The sequence below is a fragment of the Lynx rufus genome, unplaced genomic scaffold, assembly GCF_022079265.1.
Source record: "Lynx rufus isolate CCGP_SWC_20201006 ecotype Redwood Valley unplaced genomic scaffold, mLynRuf1.p SCAF_15, whole genome shotgun sequence".
NCBI lineage: Eukaryota > Metazoa > Chordata > Mammalia > Carnivora > Felidae > Lynx > Lynx rufus.
The window spans coordinates 2,734,175-2,757,433 of record NW_025814829.1 but is presented as its reverse complement, the minus strand read 5'-3'; the positions used below and the strand labels follow the sequence as shown (position 1 = coordinate 2,757,433).

Sequence of the window (23,259 nt, the reverse complement as noted above, 5' to 3'; positions counted from 1 at the left end):
ACGGTGTTACAGTCAAGAGCATGGCCGCGGTACCAGATCATGGAAGCCAAGACCAACTCTGGGCCGTGGAACCCCGTTTCTGATCCCCTCTAGGCTCTGGCCTCCCCTGTGAAATGGAGACAAGTACGGTGGTTTGAAGGCTACCCGAGTTAAGACTTGCAAGTGTTTAAGACAATGTCTACAGTTAGCAAAGGTCAGCTGATCTCAGTAAATATGAGTGATTACCATGCCTGCATCCTGGCAGGAGCTAGAAAACGGGACAGCAACACGGTTCGAATCATGTTTGAAATAAGAGTAAAGAGGTCTTGGGTGGTGGCCGGTGGGCACTCTGATGAGTCAACTGGCACAGGCCGGAGTGCATGGTGCCTTTATGGTGGCCACATGGAGGCCTTCTATGCTAACGCCCTGGCTCCAGACGGCTGAGGCTGCCAACACTGAGTTCGGAAAGGTGAGATGTCACTCTAGAGAGACTCGTTCGGGATAAGGAAAGAACAAGGAGACAGGAGACCACGCTGGAAAAACAACCGAAGGAAGGCCTTTCACCGAACACTGCCAAACACAATCCTGCCATTCCTTCTCTTCAATGGGAGTAAGAGGTACGATGTATAAAAGTGCTTTGAGTGGTATGAAATGCTCCGCGCCTTACTGTCTTTACCAACGGGACCATCGTTATTACTCAACTTCGCACCCTAGAGCTGTTAAAAAGCACTGCTAACCCTAAAGGCGTTCAGATGTGGGAGTCTGGTTTTTCCTCGACTGCTACCCAAGGGGCCACGGGATTTCTTTTTTCCATCTCCGTCTGTGGGGGGAATGGAGCAAAGGGCAGGCTCAGGGCCCAACCCTCTTGACGATGGGTACCCTGGGGATTCACGCACATCGACTCCCCAGACCTGCTCCCCACCAAGGGAAGGTCAGACTCCGGCATGTCTAAGGCTCTTGCCACAAAGCTTCAGAATAATGCCTGCATTCCAACCGAAGGGGCAAATGGAAAAAAAAAAAAAAAAAAAAAGTCAAGACCAAATGGGATACGGCATGTCTGATGCCCAGAGGCAAGGAAGGACTGGTTCCCGAGTCTTCATTTCTTGTCTGGTTCAATTCCAAATATCACCAACAATCTAACTTACAGAGGCAAAGATCACTTCTGCTTTTATGACTTTTTATTTGGGGGTTGGGAGAGTAGACGTAAAGACCATAATCAGACTTAAGTGACATTATTTCATTATTTTAAATGATGACATTTCATTAGTGCTGCTTATAGTATTCCCTGACACTTTAATTTTTCTATTTTGGTGACAGAAAGGCAAAGGTGACCTCACAGCACCAAAGATATCCCCTAGGGAAAGAGGGAGCTGAGCCTTTCATACAATTTCTTTCCAACAAATTAACACTGAGTATGCCTATGTATAAAGAAAGCACTGGAGGGGAAAATACATAGGTAGGTGCAGTTCCTGCATTCAAAAGTTGATAATTTAGTGAAGAAAGAGGGACATATGAACAACTGACTAAAATTAGGAGTTGAATAATTAGAAAATACATGCTAATTAAAGCTACAGGCGTTTTGTCCTAGGAACATGGCAGAAGGGGTGATTACTTTGAATGCCAGTCTTAGGAGAGCTTTCAGATTTTCACAGAAACAGAGATATTTGGGCGGCTGCAGAACTTTCCACTGTTAAGGGCTCAGCTGACATAGTCATTCAACCTATATTCAAACCCCTACTCTGCCAATGCCAACCTGGGTAATTTGGGCAAGTAATTTAAGGCCTCTAAGCTCAGTCTGCTAGTCAATAGAGTGGGGACAATGATAGTATATACATGCTAGGCTTTACAGAGAGGGCAAACTAAAAGAATGAACATAACACCGTGCATGATATGCAACCCCTAAATGAAGATTAGCTATTATTCATAGAACACTTCTCCAACCCTTATGAAGTAGGTGACATTACCATCTCCACGTTCAGTACGGAGATAACAGACATGAGAGATTTCAGGTCAATGTCACACAGTAGATGGGAGGATTCTGGACACCAAAGTCAAAGTTCTTTCTCACTATGTTTTATTCTTATTCAAGAAACTCTGTCTCCTCCCAGAAAGGAGGTGCAAGATCTAGAAGGCAAAGTCTCAGAAATCACCAGAAAATAGAGCATGATTCTAGCAGATCACACATGGTCTCTAGTGAGACGAAGTCACATGAAGGTCAGATACACAGCCACTGGGAAAATCAACAACACACAGAAGTGATCACAGTATTCTATGAAACTGAAAGGTCTAACACAATCCGAAATGAACAAAACTCTACCAGGCATTCAAATTCCCTCCCCTTCCTAATTTCCTTGTTCTTATTAGTGCCAAGCCCATTCTCCCAGGTAACACCTTGAACACAGATACAGAGATAAAGAGATGGACGAACTCAGAGTCTAGTTCAAACTTGTGCAGGATGCACAATCCTGGCAAAGACTCATTTCCCACAACAACATGATAATGGGCATCTTTTGACCATGCCCTCTGGCTATTTGGGGGCACTTGTAATTGTTAAACAGCTCTTCACTGTGCTAAGTAAACTCCCATCTCAAACTTTTTGTGGAATCCAAATGAATCAGTGAATTAAATGATTCAACCATTCTTTCCATCTATCTATTTTTGAGAGACAGAGAGAGGCAGAGCACAAGCGGGGGAGGGGCAGAGAGAGAAGGAGACACAGAATCTGAAGCAAGGCTCTAGGCTCTGAGCTGTCAGCACAGAGCCTGATGCAGGACTCAAACTCCCAAACCATGAGATCATGACGTGAGCTGAAGTCGAACGCTTAACCGACTGAGCCACCCAGGCGCCCCTCAACCATTCTTGACCCCTACCTTTCTTTCCCTCAACCTCCATATCTAGATGGTCACCACACACTCTTAATCTTTCTTTCCCAACAGGCTGAGACTATTCATTCCCCAAATACCACTCATTTACCCAGACCCCAGGTCCTCTTGTCTCCTGGGTGACTTCCATGCCTTTAATCTGTCTTCAGTCTAGTATACATCCTGCACACTTTTATCAGAATAAAAGTCCTTAACTCTGGTTTTAGTAGATGTCATCTGTGCTTAAACAACCACAGGGTCTCCACTTCTTGCCTGAACCCCTCTGCTAGACATTCAATGCCACACTATACCTACCACTTTACCTATTACATCCTATTTCTCATACTTCCCAATATGTATCTTCCAACTTGGTTGAAGCAACCATTTCATAGGACAGTCCCACAAAGAGACCATGCACAGAGAAGCACGTGTAAGTTTTATGTAGCATGTCTAGAGCCGTATAACCACTCATGGATGAGCTAGGGCTCACTCCTCAGACTCCCTGTCTAGGGCTCTCTCAAAGTCCATCAAAATACGATATAGCACTAAAGTTGCCTATCTCTAGAGAATGTTGGGACCAGTGGATAAGATGGTACCCATGGGACGCCCTAGTTCATACACTGAATGATTATGGAGCACTTACTAAATGCTCAAGCCTGTCGTAAAAAAATGGAAGAAGGATATAAACAGGCATTAACCTCAAAGTACTTATGGTACAGTGGGAAAATAAACATATAAAAAATAAAATTACAAAGACTAGGTAATATAAGTTAAAATGAAGGAATATATAAGGCAAAGTGAATACAAAGAAGAAGGAATATCTAGGAGTGAATCAGAGTACTCGGAAAAGGTCTCTGCTAGGGTTTCAATAATTAGCTGTAGTTTACTTTATGGATGGCAGGTACAGGGATTCCTGGTGGGAGAGACAATCTTCAAAGGTATGGGGAAAAAAGTGGCAAGTTTTAGGTATTGTAGGTGACTCCACATCTTTGTAACCTACAGTGATCTAGAAGAAAATGGTAGGAACTAACCCTGGTGAGGTAGACAAGGGCTAGATCTCAAGGCTAATGGACCTACGCCAAGGACTTCGGCGTTCATCCTGCAGATTTCCACGTTGTGTCTATGATACATACATACTCGATGATGATCAGATTCCGGGCATACTACAGAGGGTGGGCCCAGAGAAATGCACGATTCCCAGCAGACTACTGAGCTACTTTTCTTCCACTCTCTCGGCTTTTCTTGTAAAAGCAAAAATCCCCTCTGGATTTCTTTCAGTTAGCATAAACGGGTACCAAGGTAGGTCTTTCATAAAAGTGAAGTGGCTCAACGCGGGTTTTTGAAAACTGAACCTGTACCTCCCTGTTCCTCAGCAGGCACCCTGGGGAATAGCAGGGCCACCCAAAGGATCTGGTGAAAGCTGCCTGTGTGATGTCTCCTCCCTTCCTCGGCAGTGAATATGAACAACAGCGCTGGTTCAGAGATGCCTCCTCCTATAACTCCAAGCCAGATCTGTCCTGGATGTTTACCTCTGCCATGTAACAGTGGTCCCTACCCAACATCCTCCCTCCTCCGCAGACACAGAGGTCCCAGGGAAGGCCCCACTCACACAGGCACCCCTCTTGGGATTAGCACAGTTGGGCCAAGGCTCACCAAAGCCATGTGCTCTGGTGGAAAGAACCCAACCTGGGTTTAGTCTTAGCTCTACAACTTACTAACTCTATGACCTTGTGTCCTTTACTTAACCTCTCTGTGCCTCGGTTCCCTGATGTGAAATGAGGACCAAATAAAAATATCCACCCCCTCCCTTCACATTCACAGTTGTTGTGAAGATGAGGAAAGTGAATGCTCCTGAAACTTTTTTTGATTTTAATATTTATTATTTTTAAATAGGTACTGTGTTTACAAGATAAAAAAAAATACCTCTACGATACGCGTGTGATTGATTCCCACATGCTGCCGGGTCTTGCTCCCGCCCTTGGCTCCGTTCCCCCATCCCCCTCTCCCACCGGGCTTCTACAGGTAACTATTTTAATTCTTTGCTTGTTTATCTCCGCGGGGTTTCTTGAAAGGATTGTTTCCAATATAAAGTGCTATATAAAGTAGTGATCATTGTTTTAATAGGAAAGTAGGTGGTGAGGAGAAGGACGGGGATGGATGGCTGTGTTGTCTATCAGGGTCCCCATTTCCTCCATGGAAACCTGCCTCATTATTACCATAGTTCACACTGATCCATTTCAACCATCCATCGAGCCACCCACCCATCCATCTATCCATCCACCCATCTATCCAACCAAGCAATACTTACTAGTGCCACCTGTACTCAAGGCTAAGTGACAGCATAATTCGAGGAATGCTAAGATTAGTAAGTGCATCTATAGCACTTTTGAGTTCATACCATCCTCTTTCATGCTTATGCTCCCCGCCATACTCCTTTTCTGTCTGGATGTGAGCTGCCTACAACCGGTAACCACATACTAAATGAAGTTTTTCTATCTCCCAAAGCACATGGTGTGGTACACCCAAATGCATACAGCAGACACTCAAACAGACTTGAGGTGGCCACAGACAAGAAGTCCTTGGTGCTACATCAGTCAGTCAGGGGGCCTGGGGTCCAGCAACCTTTCCATCAGTGGTGGGAAAATCCAAGATGGCCTGCAGGCCCTGGGACGGGGCGGGGGTGGTCTCAGACCGGAAGGAAGCTGCCTCAGCCTCTGGTTACAGGGAGATGAGATTTGAGGGCATGGGTCTCTACATTCTCACTCGGTGAGAAGGGACAGAGCAGGAAGAACAAAAGGACGGGCGCTTATAACAGCTTCCAACATGGTGACATGACCAAGGAGGGAAAATGACTCAGCAGAAGGAAATGTTGTGCATCAGCTGTTCTCGGCCAAGGAATTGTGCGGCGGCAGAAACACAACATCCCAGCAGCTCCTGCCCCTGCCCCCAACACTCAAAATACTTCCCTTCTTTTTTGTGTTAAGATTTGGCAACTTTCAATCGCTTTATAGCACATCTTTGAGCTGTCCATCAAGGAGGCTTCCTCGTGTTGCCACCAAATGACTTTGCGACCTTGAACTACAATGCAATGCAGTGCCTCTGTGTCTCCACTGCTCCATCTGTGGGATGGGGGCGACAGTCCCTACTCTGTCTTCATTGTCAGGTGCCAGAGAATCAAGTGTGCTAACATCCACTAATACAAGCATCCTCTAATTAAAACAGGTATTGGTGTTGGAATAAGTACTGACTCTCTCCCAATGGGGGGTGGGGGAAGGCATTGTTTTTAAATGAAGAATTTTTAAGGTAAGAACCAACTGATCACACACCCGGCAGCCATTTCGCATTATTTTTTTTTTCCTGTTCTGATATTCCAACCCTAGAGAGACCTTTGTGGACTCTTCTCCTAGTAGGCCTGACAACCTCTTCCAAAGAATATAATTTTAAAGGTCAATTCCAACTCCAAGCTTTGAATCTCTTCTATTCCTCCCCCACCAACCTTTTTATATCTGTCTGATGTGCCCTCTTTCCCAGAGACTCACAGCCCCCTCCCGCCGAGCCCCCTCCCGCATCCTGTGTGGTGGAGATGATAACCAATCATGAAAACCCGCAGCCTGCAGACATTGGAGCGAGCGGGTGCACGGAGGGGAGGCCGAGGAGGAGCCGGTCAGGATGCATGTAATCAGAAGGGTTATCTAATGCTAGTTTCATTCTAATTGAGTCAGTACCATATGTCACCCTGCAATAACATCGCAAGCAGCATGCAACTGAATACATATTTAATTCACATAATGGGTACAGCAGTAGAAGTAATCAAGGCAGTTTGCCATAAGCCATAAAGAAATGTAGCTTGTTCCTATCAAGAAACATTTGGCACTTAGGGAGAGAACTGTATCACCAGCGAGAGGGGAACCGTATTACTGCGAGGGCTCATGGGGGGAGGGGGAGGCAGAGCTGTGGGGGGCGGGGACATGGGGAGAAAGAGATGAGAGGGAGAAGGAAACCAACAAATGAAAACACGAAAGAGATTAAAGCCAGAACATCGATTCCCTGCGAATGAAAATCAATGAAGGAATATTGTCAGTGGATCGTTGACCATCTCAATATAATTAACAGTAATGGATTTATTGGCAGTAGCTTAATGATTTAACGTCAAACGTGGCCCAGAATTTCCTGTGCTGTCACGGGCCCTTCTCATTCCCTCCTGGCCCAGTCCGCGTCCCAGGAAATGGATGGGGCTAGGGAGGGTTAAAAACATTTTTTTTTTCACATCCCTTCATCTGGATTGGCATCTGACAGAAAGCTGCTCGCCCATTCCCTCATTTCCTCCCTCAAGGAGATGATTAATACCGCTGGGCAATGCTCATCAATATCTTTGGACAGATCAACTAGAGTTTTCATTAAACCCATATTAATGTCCTAGATACACAGCTGTGGACAGGTTATTCTAAAAAAGGGGGGGGGTGCAGAAGAAGAAAGAAAGAAAGAAAAGAGAGCAAAGAGAAGCAAAACCCTCCATTTCAGTTAACTATTCGCCTGGAATTAACAGGAAACCTGGCTCCTTCCCTCATTAGGGCTTCTTCCACCAACATGTTTTGATGTATATTTCATGAGGATAAACAAACATTCATTTCACTTTGGGAAGGTGTTTGCTGTAATGTATTGTCAGCGTAGCCAGCAAGGAGGGGACATTAATTTCAATTCTGGTGTTTAAACACTTTGGCGAGTCCCAATTACTCATTCCCCAGCTCGATATCAGGAGCCCCGGAGGAAGGTCGCTGCCTCCCCGTGCGGCCCCCTGGGCGCGGCCCCGCCCCCCAGCGGGCACAGCTCTTCCCAAGTGGGGAGAGAGCGGGAAGCAGGCGAGATGGCTTGTCACCCCGCCAATCCACAGTCAGACCTCGGCAAGAGGGGCCAGGAAGACCGGGCCTTGCATTGCTGCCATCCTTGTGAGAAGCTGTGTGCACACAGGAGTTCGAAAAGGAAGTCAGATCCTGTTTTTTTTCTTGGCCTAAATCTGAGGATGCCAACCTTTTCATGGAGAAGAGCGAAGCCTTGATACCTAGAAAGCTAGATATTGGGATGAGAATGGGAGAATGGAGACAGGGCCGTGTGTCACTGAAGAACTTAAATACGGATGCGGAAGAGGTCATGGTCCTGGGGGACCTGGAGGGGCCCCTGGTGGCACCTTCCAGCCACTCCACCGTCAGAAATGTCTGCGGCAGGCCTTCCTTCCATCTTGCAAAGGATGAGGAAAGACCTCCTGCATCCATGAGAAAATGAAGCTTTGCAAAGCTAGAGGACACAACAAATTTATTATTCATGATTATTATGTTATTCGTTTCTATCTGCATTTCTTTTTTTTTTCTTTTTTCTTCAATGTTTATTTATTTTTGAGAGAGAGAGGCAGAGCATGAGCGGAGGAGGGACAGAGACAGAGGGGGAGACCCAGAATCCGAAGCAGGCTCCAGGCTCCGAGGTGTCAGCGCAGAGCCCGACATGGGGCTCGAACTCATGACCTGAGCCGAAGTCAGACGCCCAACCGACTGGGCCACCCAGGTGCCCCTGCATTTCTTTTTTTAAGTTTATTCATTTTGAGAGAGAGAGAGAGAGAGCATGCGTGAGTAGGGGAGGGGCAGAGGGAGGGAGAGAGAGAAGCCTAAGCAGGCTCCACACTGTCAGCGCAGAGCCCGACATGGAGCTCGATCTCAGGAACCTGGAGATCATGACCTGAGGCGAAACCAAGAGTCGGACGCTAAACCGACTGAGCCACCCAGGCGCCTCTCCCTCCATTTCTGATAGCACCTGCAGCTTTAGCAAAAAGTTCTTCGCGGGGCGCCTGGGTGGCTCAATCGGTTACGCCTCTGACTTCGGCTCAGGTCATGATCTCACAGTTTGTGAGTTCGAGCCCCACGTCAGGCTGACAGCTCAGAGCTGGAGCCTGCTTTGGATTCCGTCTCCCTCACTCTCTGCCCCTCCCCCGTTCGTGCTCTGTCTCTCTCAAAAAAATAAATAAAAACAACAACAACAACAAATTAAAAAAAAAAAGTTCTTTGCAATGTGCCAAGCCTGTCTTGAAGCCACCAGTGAACTGCCTGCACTGTTGGACACAGCAGAGGATCTCTCTCCGCGTGGGGAGCCGGCCAGCGGAGACTTCACCAAACCAGAAGAATCCTTCCTAATAGCGTGAAGAACTAGCCTTGGGTCTATCTAAACAGTTACTTCCGGCTAATGATAAACTATTTAAAGGGAGGTGCACACATGTTTCAAAGATACAACTGTAAGGTTGAAAAATGAACGTGAAAAGATGGCACGACGGCGTGAGATATGTGTGCCCTGGCAGGAGCGAGAGCAGCCAGGAGAGGCAAGGTGTCCCCCCAAAGTCTCTGCGTGGGGGGAGCACCGGAAGTCACAAGCGGGAAGAGCCCAGGGCCCACGTGGTACCTTGGGGATAGCACAACACACAGGGTCTCAGATGCATGCCCACAGCAGGACCCAGCTGGGAGAGTTAGCGAGATCTGGAAAACACAAAGCTAAGAAGGACAAAGAAAACCCCCCCTGGCTCTTATCAAAGTTACTTCTTCCGTGAGTGAATGCTAAGCCCACAGTTTCTCCATATATGAGGGTTTTTTTTTAATTTTTTTAAATGTTTCTTTTCGAAAGAGAGAGAGAGCACCCCATCTCCCAGCGCCCCCCTCTCTCTCTTTGCTCTGTCTCTTGCCCGCACTTTCCAAGAATCCAGCAGCTCAAGGGTTAATGTCCAGCACCCAGAAGATAGTCCCAAGGGCCATGCTCCGGCACTATGGCTGTGTCTGCCTGTCGGGAGTCCACGCCGTGCTGGTTGTTAAATAGTCTGGACACCACTTCTGCATCCAGGGTTGGGAATGGTCAGTGCATCACTCATTTGTTCAACAAACTTATCCGCGACTGACAGCGTACTGGCCTGTGCCCAGGAGATCAGGGAAATGAAGTGGGATCCTGGTCTCTCTCACTGACTCGCCCCTTTGAACCCAAGGAGGGAGGCATCACCATTCCTTTCTGCCTTCTGACATCTTAATGCACACCTCCTTCCAAGGGTCCTGGGGCAGCCAAGGAAACATACCTCGAGAAACCGCGGACTTAGCATTCGCTTAAGGAAGAAGCAACTTTGATAAGTTTGAAAGTTTCTGATGCTACCTCTGCTGCTTGTCACCTGCTTAGTTCCCATCAGACAGGCCAGGGAAGCTTCCCAAGAAGCCAGACCAGACAGGTTTGGCAAAGCAGAGAAGCCTGATAAGATCTGGGTCTCTGGCAGAGAGGAGAGGCTGGGAAATTGGCAAATAGTTCTGTCACAGATCAAAAAAGACTTGAGGCCAAGAACACACCCTTGTGGGGTCCAGGTGACCTACCACTGTCATCTAAAAAGAACCAAATGAGGGGCGCCTGGGTGGCGCAGTCGGTTAAGCGTCCGACTTCAGCCAGGTCACGATCTCGCGGTCCGGGAGTTCGAGCCCCGCGTCGGGCTCTGGGCTGACGGCTCAGAGCCTGGAGCCTGTTTCCGATTCTGTGTCTCCCTCTCTCTCTGCCCCTCCCCCGTTCATGCTCTGTCTCTCTCTGTCCCAAAAATAAATAAAAAACGTTGAAAAAAAAATTTAAAAAGAACCAAATGTAATGGGGTGGCTCGGTCGGTTGAGTGTCAGATTCTTGATGTCTGCTCAGATCGTGATCCCAGGGTCGTGGGGATCCAGCCTGGCATCGGGCTCCACACTGAGTATGGAGGCTGCTTGGGATTCTCTCTCTCTCTCTCTCTCTCTATCTCTCTCTCTCTCTGCCCCTTTCCCCTGCGTCACACACACACACTCTCTCTCTAAAAGAAAAACACAGGACTCACAATAATAATAGGACTCACAAAAAATAGGACTCACAATAATAATAAGGAGCATCACTTACTGGGCGTCTAAGGCTCTGCACATACCCTCTAATCTAATGTGCACAGGTCCCCTCCCCTGCAGGTAGTTTGTCCCTTTACAGGAGAATAAACAGAGGTCTGGGGAGGTTAACTAGCAATGCCAGTAAGTGGCTAACGCAGGATTCAAACTCAAGCCTGACCAGTTCCCACCGGGTGGTGCTGTGCTCTGTGACTCTACAGACGATGGGCACCTAACGGTCTCCACCCAGAAGGCTTCAAGAAGCCACAGACTGAGGTGCTCTCCAGCACCAGGGAAGGCACCCCGTGTAGACAGGACGCACACAGGCTTTGGACTCTCACACAGCCTTCACCCTTCACCACCTGCTCAAGTTTAGAAACGTCACTCAGGTCCCAGATTCCCCATGTGAGAAATGGAGACGATGCCCACCTCTTAGAACTGTTGTTGATAATTGAGAAAAATGTTTATGAAAGTCCTAGCGTTGTTCCCGGTACAGAAGGAATGAATAGCAATTCTCCTCTGGTCTCCGGGACCCCTGTCCCCTCGCAGGGAAACCGGAAACACTTCTGCGTTATTTCACGCTTCCAAGAGGTAGGAGGGAGGAAAAGAGCAGAGCCTGGGGTCCGGGATGGAATTAGGACCTGCTGGCTTTAGTCATCCACTGGGGGGAAGCTGACTTTGCTTCCTTCCACCCTAGGAAGCATGACGGTGCCCCTAATTTGTAGGTGAGATAAGACCTTCCCGTTCTGGAACTCTGTGATAAGCTGCTGCTGCTACGCTATTTTCATGAGCTAAAAGGACATTTTTCATGAAAATAGAACTAAAAATAACAACAACAAAAATAATGCAGAGAGATCTAGGAGAAGACATCCCCGTCTCCCAGGAATAGCCGTGACAGAGGAAGCCTTCAGAAAGGCGGCTGTAGAAGAGTCTGAGGAACACTGGAAGATTCTGCGAATGCCTTTGGATGATTCGACATCCCTTTAACAGAGCTACAACTCCGCAGTCAGAAAACGAGGCTCAAGTCTTGATCCTGGCACGTAACATCCTGTGTCACTCAACCTCTCCGGGACTCAGTTTCCCCACCAGTAAGTGGCTCTAGTAATTTACGTCTAACTCCTGGCGTCAAGGTCATGATTAAACGCCGTAATATACTTATAAGTGTATATTATATATACTTATAAGTGTACTTATATATACTTATAATATACTTATACTTATACTTCTGAATTTGTTATTAAAGTTCAACACACAGGACTAAGTGGTTCCTAACCATAAAATTCTATAGAAAGTTTATTTACTTTCTATATGCTGGATATGACTAGTTAGGTTTAAGAACAAAAAAGTTCCATTATTGAGTCTAGTGCCTCAAATCTCTTTTGCCAATACATGTGGTACAAGAAAGACTCTATCTCAGGAGGCTCCTCCCACTGTAAGTGACTTCTCGATGCGTGAGGCACTCATTCTCTTTCCGTATTTATTCCCCTTAGGAAGTAACATCCAAACACATCTTGATGCCCAGAGAAGCAGGTCTATGAGTCTAGGACACTTAAACATTTAAATACAGTCTTCTCAACCTAAGGGCTGAGGTCAGAGAAGTATCCTGGTCTGCCTTGACCACATGGGATCCTTCTTTCCAGGGTCTGTCCATTCTGGCTTCTAAAAAAATTTTTAATTTAATAAAACCATTAAAACCCGCTTCTCAAAACTTAGGGAAAGCACTAACACATAGATTCCCTTTGTTCTCCTTCCGTTTTTCAGAATTCATAAAGCATAAGAGAGATCAAAGAATAAAGACAGTTCTTTCATTTCTGCAATCCTTTCACAAAGTATCAAGAAACAGGGAAAACACGATGATAATGCTACCTGCCAGAGATAGGTAGATGTATCTACAGATTCATCTACAAAAAGCAAACAGCATGCTTGAGCCTGAGAAATTCACAAGGATATTCACAAGGCTGTTTTAAATGTGAGTCTAGCTCTTGGATATCCCGCACGTAAACAACAGAAAAGAAATCTTAAGAGGAACTATAAATCTGAAAGTGATCCCGCGTCAATACGAGAAAGAAGAGAAAGGTGCACCGTACCGCACCAGCACATAGATTTTACCATCACAGTAAGTGTTAAGTCTGTAGACCAGGTTCAGCAGCCTCACCTAGCTTACCCAGTGATGGATCCAAACCAAGTATGGGCGTGTGCGTGTCGTGTGCAGCCAGGTGGGGTGGTGGTTCCCGACACATTAAGCAAGATGACGCAGCAGGAAGGCTTTGATTCCATTCACATGGTCTGGGTTTGAAGGTCACTTCTACCCCCACCCATGCAAGCAACCCCAAGCAAAGCATTTAGCCTCTCCACCTCGGTTCTCCGGGTTGTAGCACAGGGAAGATAATGACACAAACCCTGCTTGTCTCATTTGTTGTGCGAGTCAAGATAACAGAGGGGAAGCCATGTAGCCAGTTAGAAGGAGCACTGGCTTCGGAATCGCAGGGCCAGACTTAAACGTCTTATTTGTGGAGGCGGGGGACTCGGCTGGCTCAGTAGAGCATTTGAGTCTGGATCTCGGGGTTATGAGTTCGAGCCGCACGTCGGGTGTAGAGGTTACTTAACAATCGTCTTTAGAGGCGCCTGGGTGGCTCAGTCGGTTAGGCACCTGATTTCAGCTCAGGTCATGATCTCACTGTGAGATCAAGCCCTGCACTGAGCTCTGCACTGCCTGTTTGGGATTCTCTCTCTCCCTCTCTCTCGGCCCCTCCTCTGTTCCTGCTCTTTCTCTCAAAATAAATAAACTTTAAAAAATACAAGTCTTTAAAAGAAAGTCTTATTGTGGATGCTTTTTACAGGACCTCCGGGCCATTCCTTGAAATGCTGGGTTTCCTCTTCTACAGAACAGGGCTCTCTCTTCCACCGCAAGGCACCCTGGTGGGCATCAGGTGCCGGAACACCTGATAGGACATCTGGAAGCTGCACACCTCTCCACGGATGCTAATAGGGGTCACGCAAATGTAAGTTACTGCCATCCGCTAACTGATCTGTATCTGGCAACTTTGAGTTTTGAACCCAAATTTGATGAGGGTCCTAGAATGACCACTCCCTTAGAGGTTTTCTTCTCCCTTTGTGCCCTTCCCCCAGGACATGTTTAGCGAGCCGCTCTCTGTATCAGAAGACTCGCAGGCTGGGTTCCGAGCAGAACTGGAGGCTGGGGGGGGGGGGGGCGGTGTGCAACAGAATGAAGGAGAAGCCCCGCAGCCCCGAGCTGCCCTGCCCTTGCAGGGATCCCACCAGGAAGGAAGGTTCGTGAAGTGAGGAGAAGAGGAAAGGGAAGAGCTTCTTTCCTCCCATTCAAGTGGTTTTCTGCTGAGGGCCTCCTGTCCATGGAGGCCCTGGTAGAGCAGCGACCCCAGAATTTCGACCCCAGAGCTCCCCGGCCCGACGCCTCAGCCCCCGGTTTCCCCCACAACCCCAGGAAGGAGGAGGCCTCCCATCAGTAGCAGAAAACTGGGGGTAGAACCTGGGACATGGTTATCCTCAGCCTACACGAATAGCCTTGCTTTTTTTTTTAAGTTGGAAGTACCCAACTTTGATAATTGACAGAAAACAGCAACTATTAAGCAATTAAAAGTCATCATTCCTAAAATAAAAGTTCCTTGAGGTCAAGTTTTTTTTTTTTCTTTTCTGCTTTGTTTACTAAAGTATTCCAAGCACCGAGAACAGTGCCTGGCATCTAGTAGATAGATGCTCAATAAATATTTATTCAATGGATGGATGAGTCCATGGCCAGACAGATGGCCAGACAGATGGGAGGGTGTATGGATGAATAGGTCCTTCCTGTGGGTCCAGAAAGAGCCATACCCAAACCACTCTCGTTTCTAAACACCTGCAAAGAAACTGAGCGATCCCCAAATGCAATTTATGAGCCATTTTCTCACCAGTTCAGAATAACCAGAAGGGCCAAGCTGATGTAGTGATGGCTCAAGGATGGCTCTCTGGAGAGTATGTTAAAGAAGGTAGGATGATTTCTTCCCATCTCTTTTCATTGGGCCTATAACATCCTTGGTAGATCACAACTGTTTGGTTTATTTTTTTTTAACATTTATTTAGTTTTTGAGACAGAGACAGAGCGTGAGCGGGTGACGGGCAAAGACAGAGGGACTCACAGATTCCAAAGCAGGCTCCAGGCTCCGAGCTGTCAGCACAGAGCCCGACGCGGGGCTCGAACTCACAAACCGTGAGATCATGACCTGAGCCGAAGTCGGACGCTTAACCTACTGAGCCTGAACAGCCCCCATCACATCTGTTTTGATACATCTATAAGAAAGACTTACATTATAATTACATTGTGATTATATGTAAGTGTCACATTAACGCATTTTTACTGAGTACTTCTATTCTATACAAGGAAAATAGTTAAAGGCAAGCTTTTGTTTGCTGGGATACTTAAAACATTCCCCCCAAAGTGTTCTTTACAGTATTCATTTATTCAACAAGTTTCTTTCTTTCTGGGTAAATAATTTTATCGGCAAAGACAAAACAAAGGTAAATCTGAGGTGCTCAGGACCAAAGATCAAAACTTGGAGCAGAGCTTAAATTAACGCGTCTCTCTGTAATTCGGTTTTCCCTTACTTTCTTTTTGTTTTTTTCCTATCCTCAGCTACACCTCATGGTTCATTTCATTATTTCCTCTCCTTTGTCCTTAAAGCTCCTTGTCACCTAGTGAGCAACCCAGACTTGGCCTAATGCAATCACTGGGTTTCTCTCCACCTGTCCCCAGACTGCTGAGGAAAAGTCACACAACCAAGTTTCCATGTGCCTTGAACAAAACCCAACAAGCTGGTGAAAGCTGGGGTTCTCCCTTCAGAGGCATCGAGAAGTCTACTCACAATCGACTGCAATGTATCTGCGAACAGTTCTGTCTCCAAGAGGCAGCTATAATGAACTCCTCAATTAATTAATATTTTAAACCATCTAACGTAGAGGGATTTCTTTTTTTTTTTTTTTTAATAAACGTACTACTCTTTCAACGTTTATTTATTTTTGGGACAGAGAGACAGAGCATGAACGGGGGAGGGGCAGAGAGAGAGGGAGACACAGAATCGGAAACAGGCTCCAGGCTCTGAGCCATCAGCCCAGAGCCTGACGCGGGGCTCGAACTCACGGACCGCGAGATCGTGACCTGGCTGAAGTCGGACGCTTAACCAACTGCGCCACCCAGGCGCCCCGTGGGATTTCTTTTAAATGCCTAACTTTTCAACTTCTTTCTCATTTGTTTACCTTCTGGTTACCATTCCCCGTTGTTAAAACATACACACGTATGTATGTGCACATACGTATACGCACACACACATACATGCACTTCGTTTTCTATTCTCTGAGCACAAAGGAAATGAATGCAACCAGTTTTCTCTTCCCTAGTTCTCAGGTTGTAATTCGTATTGCAAGAAAAAAGTTTAAACGTTTCAAAGTGCCAGGCTCGCACACAGTAGGTGCTTCATAAGTGTCTATAGAAGTAGGAGCGAAGCACAGAGTATAAATAACACACAGAAACTCAAGGAAGTGAGAGTGTTCAGCCTAGGGAAGAGAAGAGGAAGGGATAAAGATAGGGGTCTTCAAATATCTGAGTGGCCGGGGACGCTTAGGGGGCTCAGTTGGTTAAGGGCCCGACTCTTGATTTCAGCCCAGGTTGTGACCTCATGGTTCATGAGTTCAAGCCCCGTGTTGGGCTCTGCACTGACAGCATGAAGCCTGCTTGGGATTCTTTCTCTTTTTTTCTCTTTCTCTCTCTCTCAAAATAAATAAACTTAAAAAAAAAATATCTGAGCAGCCGTTGTACAAAACAGCAGTGGATTTCTTTTACACTGTGTCTAAGGGGAGCCCTCAGATGGATGAGAGAAAATCTCACTGAGGGAGATTCAGTCCATCAGGAGAAAAAACAGCCTGTTTGAGACGCAGAATATCCTAACAACTTTTTGTTAAATAATAATGATCTCCAAGGCTCCTTTAAGATAGAAAAGCTCTGTGCTCTTACTACCCCTTTCTAGGAGTATTTAGACAAAATCTGGGTGACACCAGCCAGTCCTGTTGAAGATTGTGGTACCATAAGTCCACTGGGTAGGCGTTTAAAATTGGATCCCTTCTGAATCTGTACTTCTAAAACTATTAATGTCTTCTCTTCCAGACAAACCCCAACAAGCTTAAAAGCTTTGCTTAAAAAAAAAAAAAAAGCAAATGAATAAAATAAATGTTTGTTTCATGAGCTTCTAAAATATAATCTTTTAGTAATTAATTTCTAGTTCCTTATGGGATATCTGTGAGACCCATCTGCCTGGAAACAGGCTTTCCTTCTGCATTTGTTAAACCACCTATGTCCACCCCACCAACAACACACAGGTAGGGGCCAGACTTCCACATGTGACAAAGTAATGCATCTGCTCTACTCTGAGATCTCATTCCCACCAGGAAGGAAGAAACCATTAATTAATTTCACACCATCACTGGTATTTCCAATGACACCTCCCTCGTCCAACTAAGATCAGAGCGGTGGCTTGAGTTTTATTTTTAAGAGGAGCTTGGGGTCAGGAGACACAATTTGTGGACTCCATGCCGTCATTTCCTTCCTCCGAGCCTCAGATTTGCCACCTGTAAGACGGGGTGGGATCCGTGTTTGCCCCAAGAACCTACTTCACGGAGCGGTGACAAAGATCGAATGAGAACACAAACATCGATGGAAACCCTCTAGTGCTATTATTCAAAGGCAGAAGATTGTTTTTCAGGTAACTTTTAAAAGTAACTACAAAAGTAGCAGTAAATTTTGCCTTTTAATTACTTAGGCAATAATTAAATGAATACAGTCTGTCTGACTTTTTCTTAAAGAGCAATGCAAGGTCTCAGATTCAGTGATTGGACTGTGGTCTACAACCTGCTGATCTCACAGTGTGACCTTAAAAATCCAAAAGCCCGGGGCACCTGGGTGGCTCAGTCGGTTAAGCGTCCGACTTCAGCTCAGGTCACGATCTCGCGGCCCATGAGTTCGAGCCCCACGTTGGCTCTGGGCTGATGGCTCGGAGCCTGGAGCCTGCTTCGGATTCTGTGTCTCCCTCTCTCTCTGCCCCTCCCCCATTCATGCTCTGTCTCTCTCTGTCTCAAAAATAAATAAACGTTAAAAAAAAAAAATCCAAAGGCCCAAAAGGGCTGCCAACGTCTAGCGAAAGCCCAGGTGACTGCACACACCATGTCCCATCACGTATTTTCGAAGCAGCTCTTCAGCTACCTCCTACCTTTGCATGTCTCCTACTGAGCTCTTACGTCCTCTGACAGTGGCCTCCCGCCTCTCCAGTGGCGACAGCAGCAGACTGGCCCCCCCTGCCTGCCCCATGAGTCATTTCATCCTTTTCAAAGTGTCCACAGAGTTTTTGACAAGGGCTTCTTAGTCCTCCATCATCTCCTGTCATCGTCTCCTGCCCGGGTATCATTCATCAACCAAATAAAAAGCCCAGCCCAGGAAACAAAGTATTTGATGTGGTTAATTAAGAATGTGGAAAAAAAAAAAAAAAGAGAGAGAGAGAGAGAGAGAGAACGTGGAAGCCACGTAACCTTTAGCGGGCTGATGAGGAGTCGGAGGAAAACCCAGGGAAGCTTTTCATAGTTATTGGCAAGCCAGTGTCTCAAAACACCGGCCTGGATACAAGAAGATACATGTAGAATTTGATTTGGTTTATTTCTCCCCCCCGCGCTCCCCCCCCACCCTGACTACGTGAGGACAGTTTCCTCACTGCTTACATGATATCTCTGCCATCGCAGATAAATCTAAATTAAAATGACCTTAGAGCTCCTTCCATCTCCAAACGGGTCCCCCCGTGGAGTCTGGAACACAGCAAGTCCTAATTAACAGAGCACAACAGTTCTAAAAACAGTTGTCTGTCAAACTGCCCTGCAGACCAGAGGCCAGGGAGGGGCTTGTGGACACGGTCCCCTTCACTGTGGTCTCCTTGGCACTGTGTGGGTAGTAGCAAAGGTGGAAGAAAAGGAAATGATCTCTAGCTGATAAAAAAAAAAAAAAAAAAAAAAGTCTCGCACTAGTGAGCTCAAGGGCAACTGAAAAGAAAAGCGTCACCTCGAGGGGTCACCCAGCCGGACCACCGGGGATTAAGGGAACTAATGTTTTCGATTGGAATTAACCAGAACCCGCCCTGTAGAGAAGACACAGAAGCCTATCCTCTAACCTTCGAATCCCTTTGTCCTCCCTTCGACAACCCCCAATCTCCCACTTTTTGACAACAAAATCTATCACAGGAATCTTCTTTAGGAAAGAGTTATCTTAGGGGCATCTGGGTGGCTCAGTCAGTTAAGTGTCTGACTCCTGATTTCGGCTCAGGTCATGCATGATCTCGAGGTTCGTGAGTTTGAGCCCCGCGCTGGGCTCTGCGCTGACGGCGTGGAGCCTGCTTGGGATTCTCTCTCTCCTTCTTTTTCTCGGCCCCTCCCTCGCTTGCACACACACTCTCTCTCAAAATAAATACGTAAACTTAAAACTTTTTTAAAAATAAGCGTCCTTTTTACTCAGATAGTCGTTAGCGTATACATCGGCTAACGAAAACCAACCGATTACAAAACATGGCTTAATGTATCATGGGGATATGGTCTGCTTCCCTCTAGATGGGCTGTGGCAGCTGGGTGACTGGTTCCTGGGACTTTTCACTCGAGGCCCTGGCCACCAGCTCATGTTCTCAACCAGAAGCGTGAAGAAGGCCAACAGCTTTGCTCATCAAAAATGCAATTTCCCACACACAGAGGCAATAGCACAAAACTATTTTCTTTCATTGCCAAATGAATTGTGTTTGGTAATCTGAAAGCATCATAAATTTTAGACACACAGGACCCAAAAAGGAGCTCGCCTTTGATGCTGGTTGTGATTCAGGGAGGGCACTGTGTGGATATAAACGGGCTGGCCGCTCCTGGGACCTGGGAAAAGGTGCAGAGCCTGAGAGCTGAGTTCGTAATCTGACGTTCGGGTCTGCCTCTTGGGTTGCTCTATCTATGCACCAGAGGATTTCCTCGTCCTCTATAAACAGACACACCCATGTGCAGGAAACAACGTCATTAGTAATCCCCTTGCACTTACACTTCCTCTGTAAGAAAGCCACGAAGGTTCCCCACCACCAACCACGTCTAGCCCGGAAGCCTGTCTTGAATGAGTGCACGCTGGAAGGGAAAGAGCATGGCTTTGTCAGACGTAGGGGGAATCCACCATCACGTATACTTTCTATTAAAAATGGGCCAATGCTACTAAATGGATAGGGCTGTTGGGACAGGGATTAAATGATGAAATACATACGCGAACTACCTACTTGAAATTCTCTTGGTCTCCCTTCCATAATCTGACCCTACTCATCTTGTCTTAGTCTGTTTGAGCTGCTGTTAACACAAGGACCACAGACTGGTACAGCCATCAGTCTATAAACAAGAGAAATTTACTTCTTAAGAGTTCTGGAGCCTGAAAAGTCCCGGATCAGGGTGTCAGAGGATTTGGTGTCTGGAGGGAGCCTGCTTCCTTTTTCCTCGACGGAAGGCCATTTTCGCTCTGTCCTCACATCGCAGAAGGGGTGAGGGAACTCTCTGGGGTCCCTTGTGTAAGGGCACTAATTCCATTCGTGGAGGCCCCACCGTCATGACCCAGTCTTTTCCCAAAGGCCCCACCTCCAAATACCATCACATTGGTGATTAGGTTTCAACACGTGACTTCTGGGGGGGCACAGACAGTCCATCCATAGCATCATCTTATTCCATTGCTACCATAACCCACATCGTGCTCAACAGGCAAGCCCACATCCTCGCCGTCACTCCCTTCCAATGCAGAAGTGGTTCCTAACTCCAGTCACCTCCTTAGTGCTGGTGACTGCCTCCTCTCCCACCCTCGTGCCTCCCCCAAGCACCTCACCCTGCCCCACCTCCTCTCTACGAAGCCAACTCTAATTATGACGAACTCTAAGCCAAGGCTTTGGTCTCTGAAATATCACTGTACTTTTAATCCCTGACATCTAATTACAAGTTCACCGAACATTATCGTCTGCAGTTTATGTATTGTGGTCTTCTCTCCCAAACACCGGAAGCTCCCCTAAGGCAGATAATCCATTTTTTATACTTTTTTTTGTAGACCTCACAGCACCTTAAAAACGGTCAGTAAATGGTGCAAATAAATGCACTTTGTAAACTGTCAAACAGGGTGTGCATGGAAGATATTCTTACTTGCCATAAACCGTAAAGGCCTGGCTATTACTCATGTTTGGGACCTTCGCAGTACCTTCCAGTTGGGCAAGGGGTCAAAACTAGGCCAGGAATCCTAACGGGAGTGTCCAAATGAGGTGTGGCAGTGATCGGTGATCAGTGACGGGTATGGCAGTGACAGTCTTCTGCAAAAACAAAAACACCCAGGCAGTTACTGCTATGGGTAGAGGGGGCTCTGGGACAGCAAGTCCATTTAAAGGCTGACCTCAGCCCTTGGCTCAAGGTCAAGGTCGAAGCTTTGAGAGGAACTCTCAGCTGCTAGGAAGTGAATCAGGCAGGGCCCCTTGAGAACACCACCACTAACACATATTAAGCAGAACAGTTAAAAAACAAAACAAAACAAAACAAAACAAAACAAAACAAAACAAAACAAAACACCTCCATATCAGGGGCGCCTGGGTGGCTCAGTCGGTTAGGCGGCCGACTCTTGGTTTCGGCTCAGATCATGATCTTCCCCGGTTCACGGGTTCAAGCCTCGCTTCGGACTCGGTGCTGACAGTGTGGAGCCTGCTTGGGATTCTGTCTCCCTCTCTCTCTGCCCCTCCCCTGTTCGTTCACTCCCTCTCTCAAAAGTAAACGAATAAACATTTTTAGAGAATAGTATTAAGAGAAACCTCCACATCACGCAGGCTGGCAAATTGAGGGACCAGGCTTTGAACCCAGGCAGCCCACTCCAGAGGCTCTCCTCTTAAACCCTTCACTATAATCCATTTCAAGACTTGGTGTCTGAGCCCCAAAAAGTCCTTGAACTAAACTCTGCACCTATGACAGTCATGTTCCAGGGCTTGAGATTCTGGATCCTCTGATCCTTACGAACCAGCTGGTGTCAGCTGGGTGCTGTAGTTTCTACCTTCATCCACACAATCCTGCCTCTTTGTCCTGCCTCCTTAGTTTAACCTTTCTGGTCCACCTGATTTTAACTTCTTATTTTTGTTCGCCCTTGGTTCCATTCTCTGTTGGTCTAGAGCCAGCCCTACTCCACGCCTGCTATAAAAATCCAGTACCTCAAGGGATCTGCTCGTTCAGGAAGGAATCTGAAAGCAGAGAAGGAATTGACAGTGGAAGTCCACACACTTGGCTGGACAAATACAACACAGTTATAACAACACTTCTTGGGCCCATGGAGGCCCCGGTTTATCGCAGGCGATTGGCAGACGGAGAATGCAAAGCCCCTCCTTTTCTTTCTTGGCCCCCTCTGTGCCACGAGCTACTTTGATCCAGCCTTCCTCTATCAAGGTGGGCTCAAGAACCTAGGCGAGGGGACTGAGTCTGTTAACTGCCCCAGTCCATGCCGAACAGAAACAGCACAGCCCTCCTCCCAAGGCAGGATCAGGGGGGAAAGGTGCCATCGAGGGAGAGGGCGTGAGGGGTCACCAGACTCCAACTGCAGACACGGAGGGGGACTCGGCACACAGATCGCACCAAACCTGGTGTGCACAAAGTCCAAGACCTAGCGTTCTGGACTGAAAGTCTGTGTCACTCCAAAATACACCTGTCGGAGCCCTAACCCCCCACGTGAGAGTCGTAGGAGGGAGGCCTTCGGGAGGTAAGTAGGTTTCGAGGAGATCGTGAAGGTGGAGGCCCCCATGACGGTATTAGTGCCCTTCTACAAAGAGGAAGGATATGTAAGGATATCTGTCCGCCATGTGAGGGTACGAGGAGAAGGTGGCCAAACAGGACTCTCACCCAGAACAGAATACACAGGCACCCGGATCTCGAACTTCCCAGCCTCTATTTACGCCACCCTAGTTGACGGTATTGTGTTACGGCAGCCCGAGCTGACTAATTCACCCAGGCTGGTGAAAGAGGGGCATTTCACGTCCAATCCACAGCAGGATCTGCTTTCAGCCAAGCACGTCCAAGGGGAGATGATGCAAGAAGACTGCAGCTAGTCCTTAGGATCAGATGTGGGGGTCCTGGGGTTCACGCATGACGACAGGAGTAACGCCAAGGATCTCGCAGCTGCTGAGGGCAGAACGTGAAGGGAAAAGCCAGTAAAGTGCACGAACCCCTCATAATGGTGGGCAATCCGACGCAAGCCATACAACAGAAGGGCTTCTGAGGCCCTCATTGAAGAGGAAAGCCTGCTCGCCAGCTCTGGCTCTGGCCAGCTCTCGGCGGTGCCCGGTGCAAGGGTGGCGGACGATCACGCAGAGGTCGCCGTCTCCACCGGCGGGGAGCTTGGGAGGTACAGACTGATGGCTAGGACTCTTAATGCTTCTTAAGCGAACAGTAAA

General features: G+C 47.2%; 1 protein-coding gene and 1 long non-coding RNA gene across 4 annotated transcripts in view; one reads left to right on the top strand and one right to left on the bottom strand.

Annotated features, from left to right (window-relative positions):
* PBX1 (PBX homeobox 1) overlaps window positions 1-13,131 on the bottom strand; it is a 171,286-nt gene extending 158,155 nt beyond the window's left edge. The window contains exon 1 of one of the 3 annotated variants that reach the window (XM_047076520.1): window positions 12,900-13,131. In XM_047076520.1, coding sequence (XP_046932476.1) covers window positions 12,900-13,086 — 187 coding nt within the window. In that variant the 5' untranslated portion in view covers window positions 13,087-13,131. The remainder of the gene's footprint in view (window positions 1-12,899) is intronic. The other 2 variants (XM_047076521.1, XM_047076522.1) reach the window with 2 other exon arrangements.
* LOC124509920 (uncharacterized) lies at window positions 11,540-14,398 on the top strand. Its single transcript, XR_006961539.1, has 3 exons — window positions 11,540-11,832; window positions 13,585-13,746; window positions 13,874-14,398. It is a non-coding gene; the product is annotated as an uncharacterized LOC124509920 (long non-coding RNA).
* The last annotated feature ends 8,861 nt before the right edge of the window (window positions 14,399-23,259 follow it).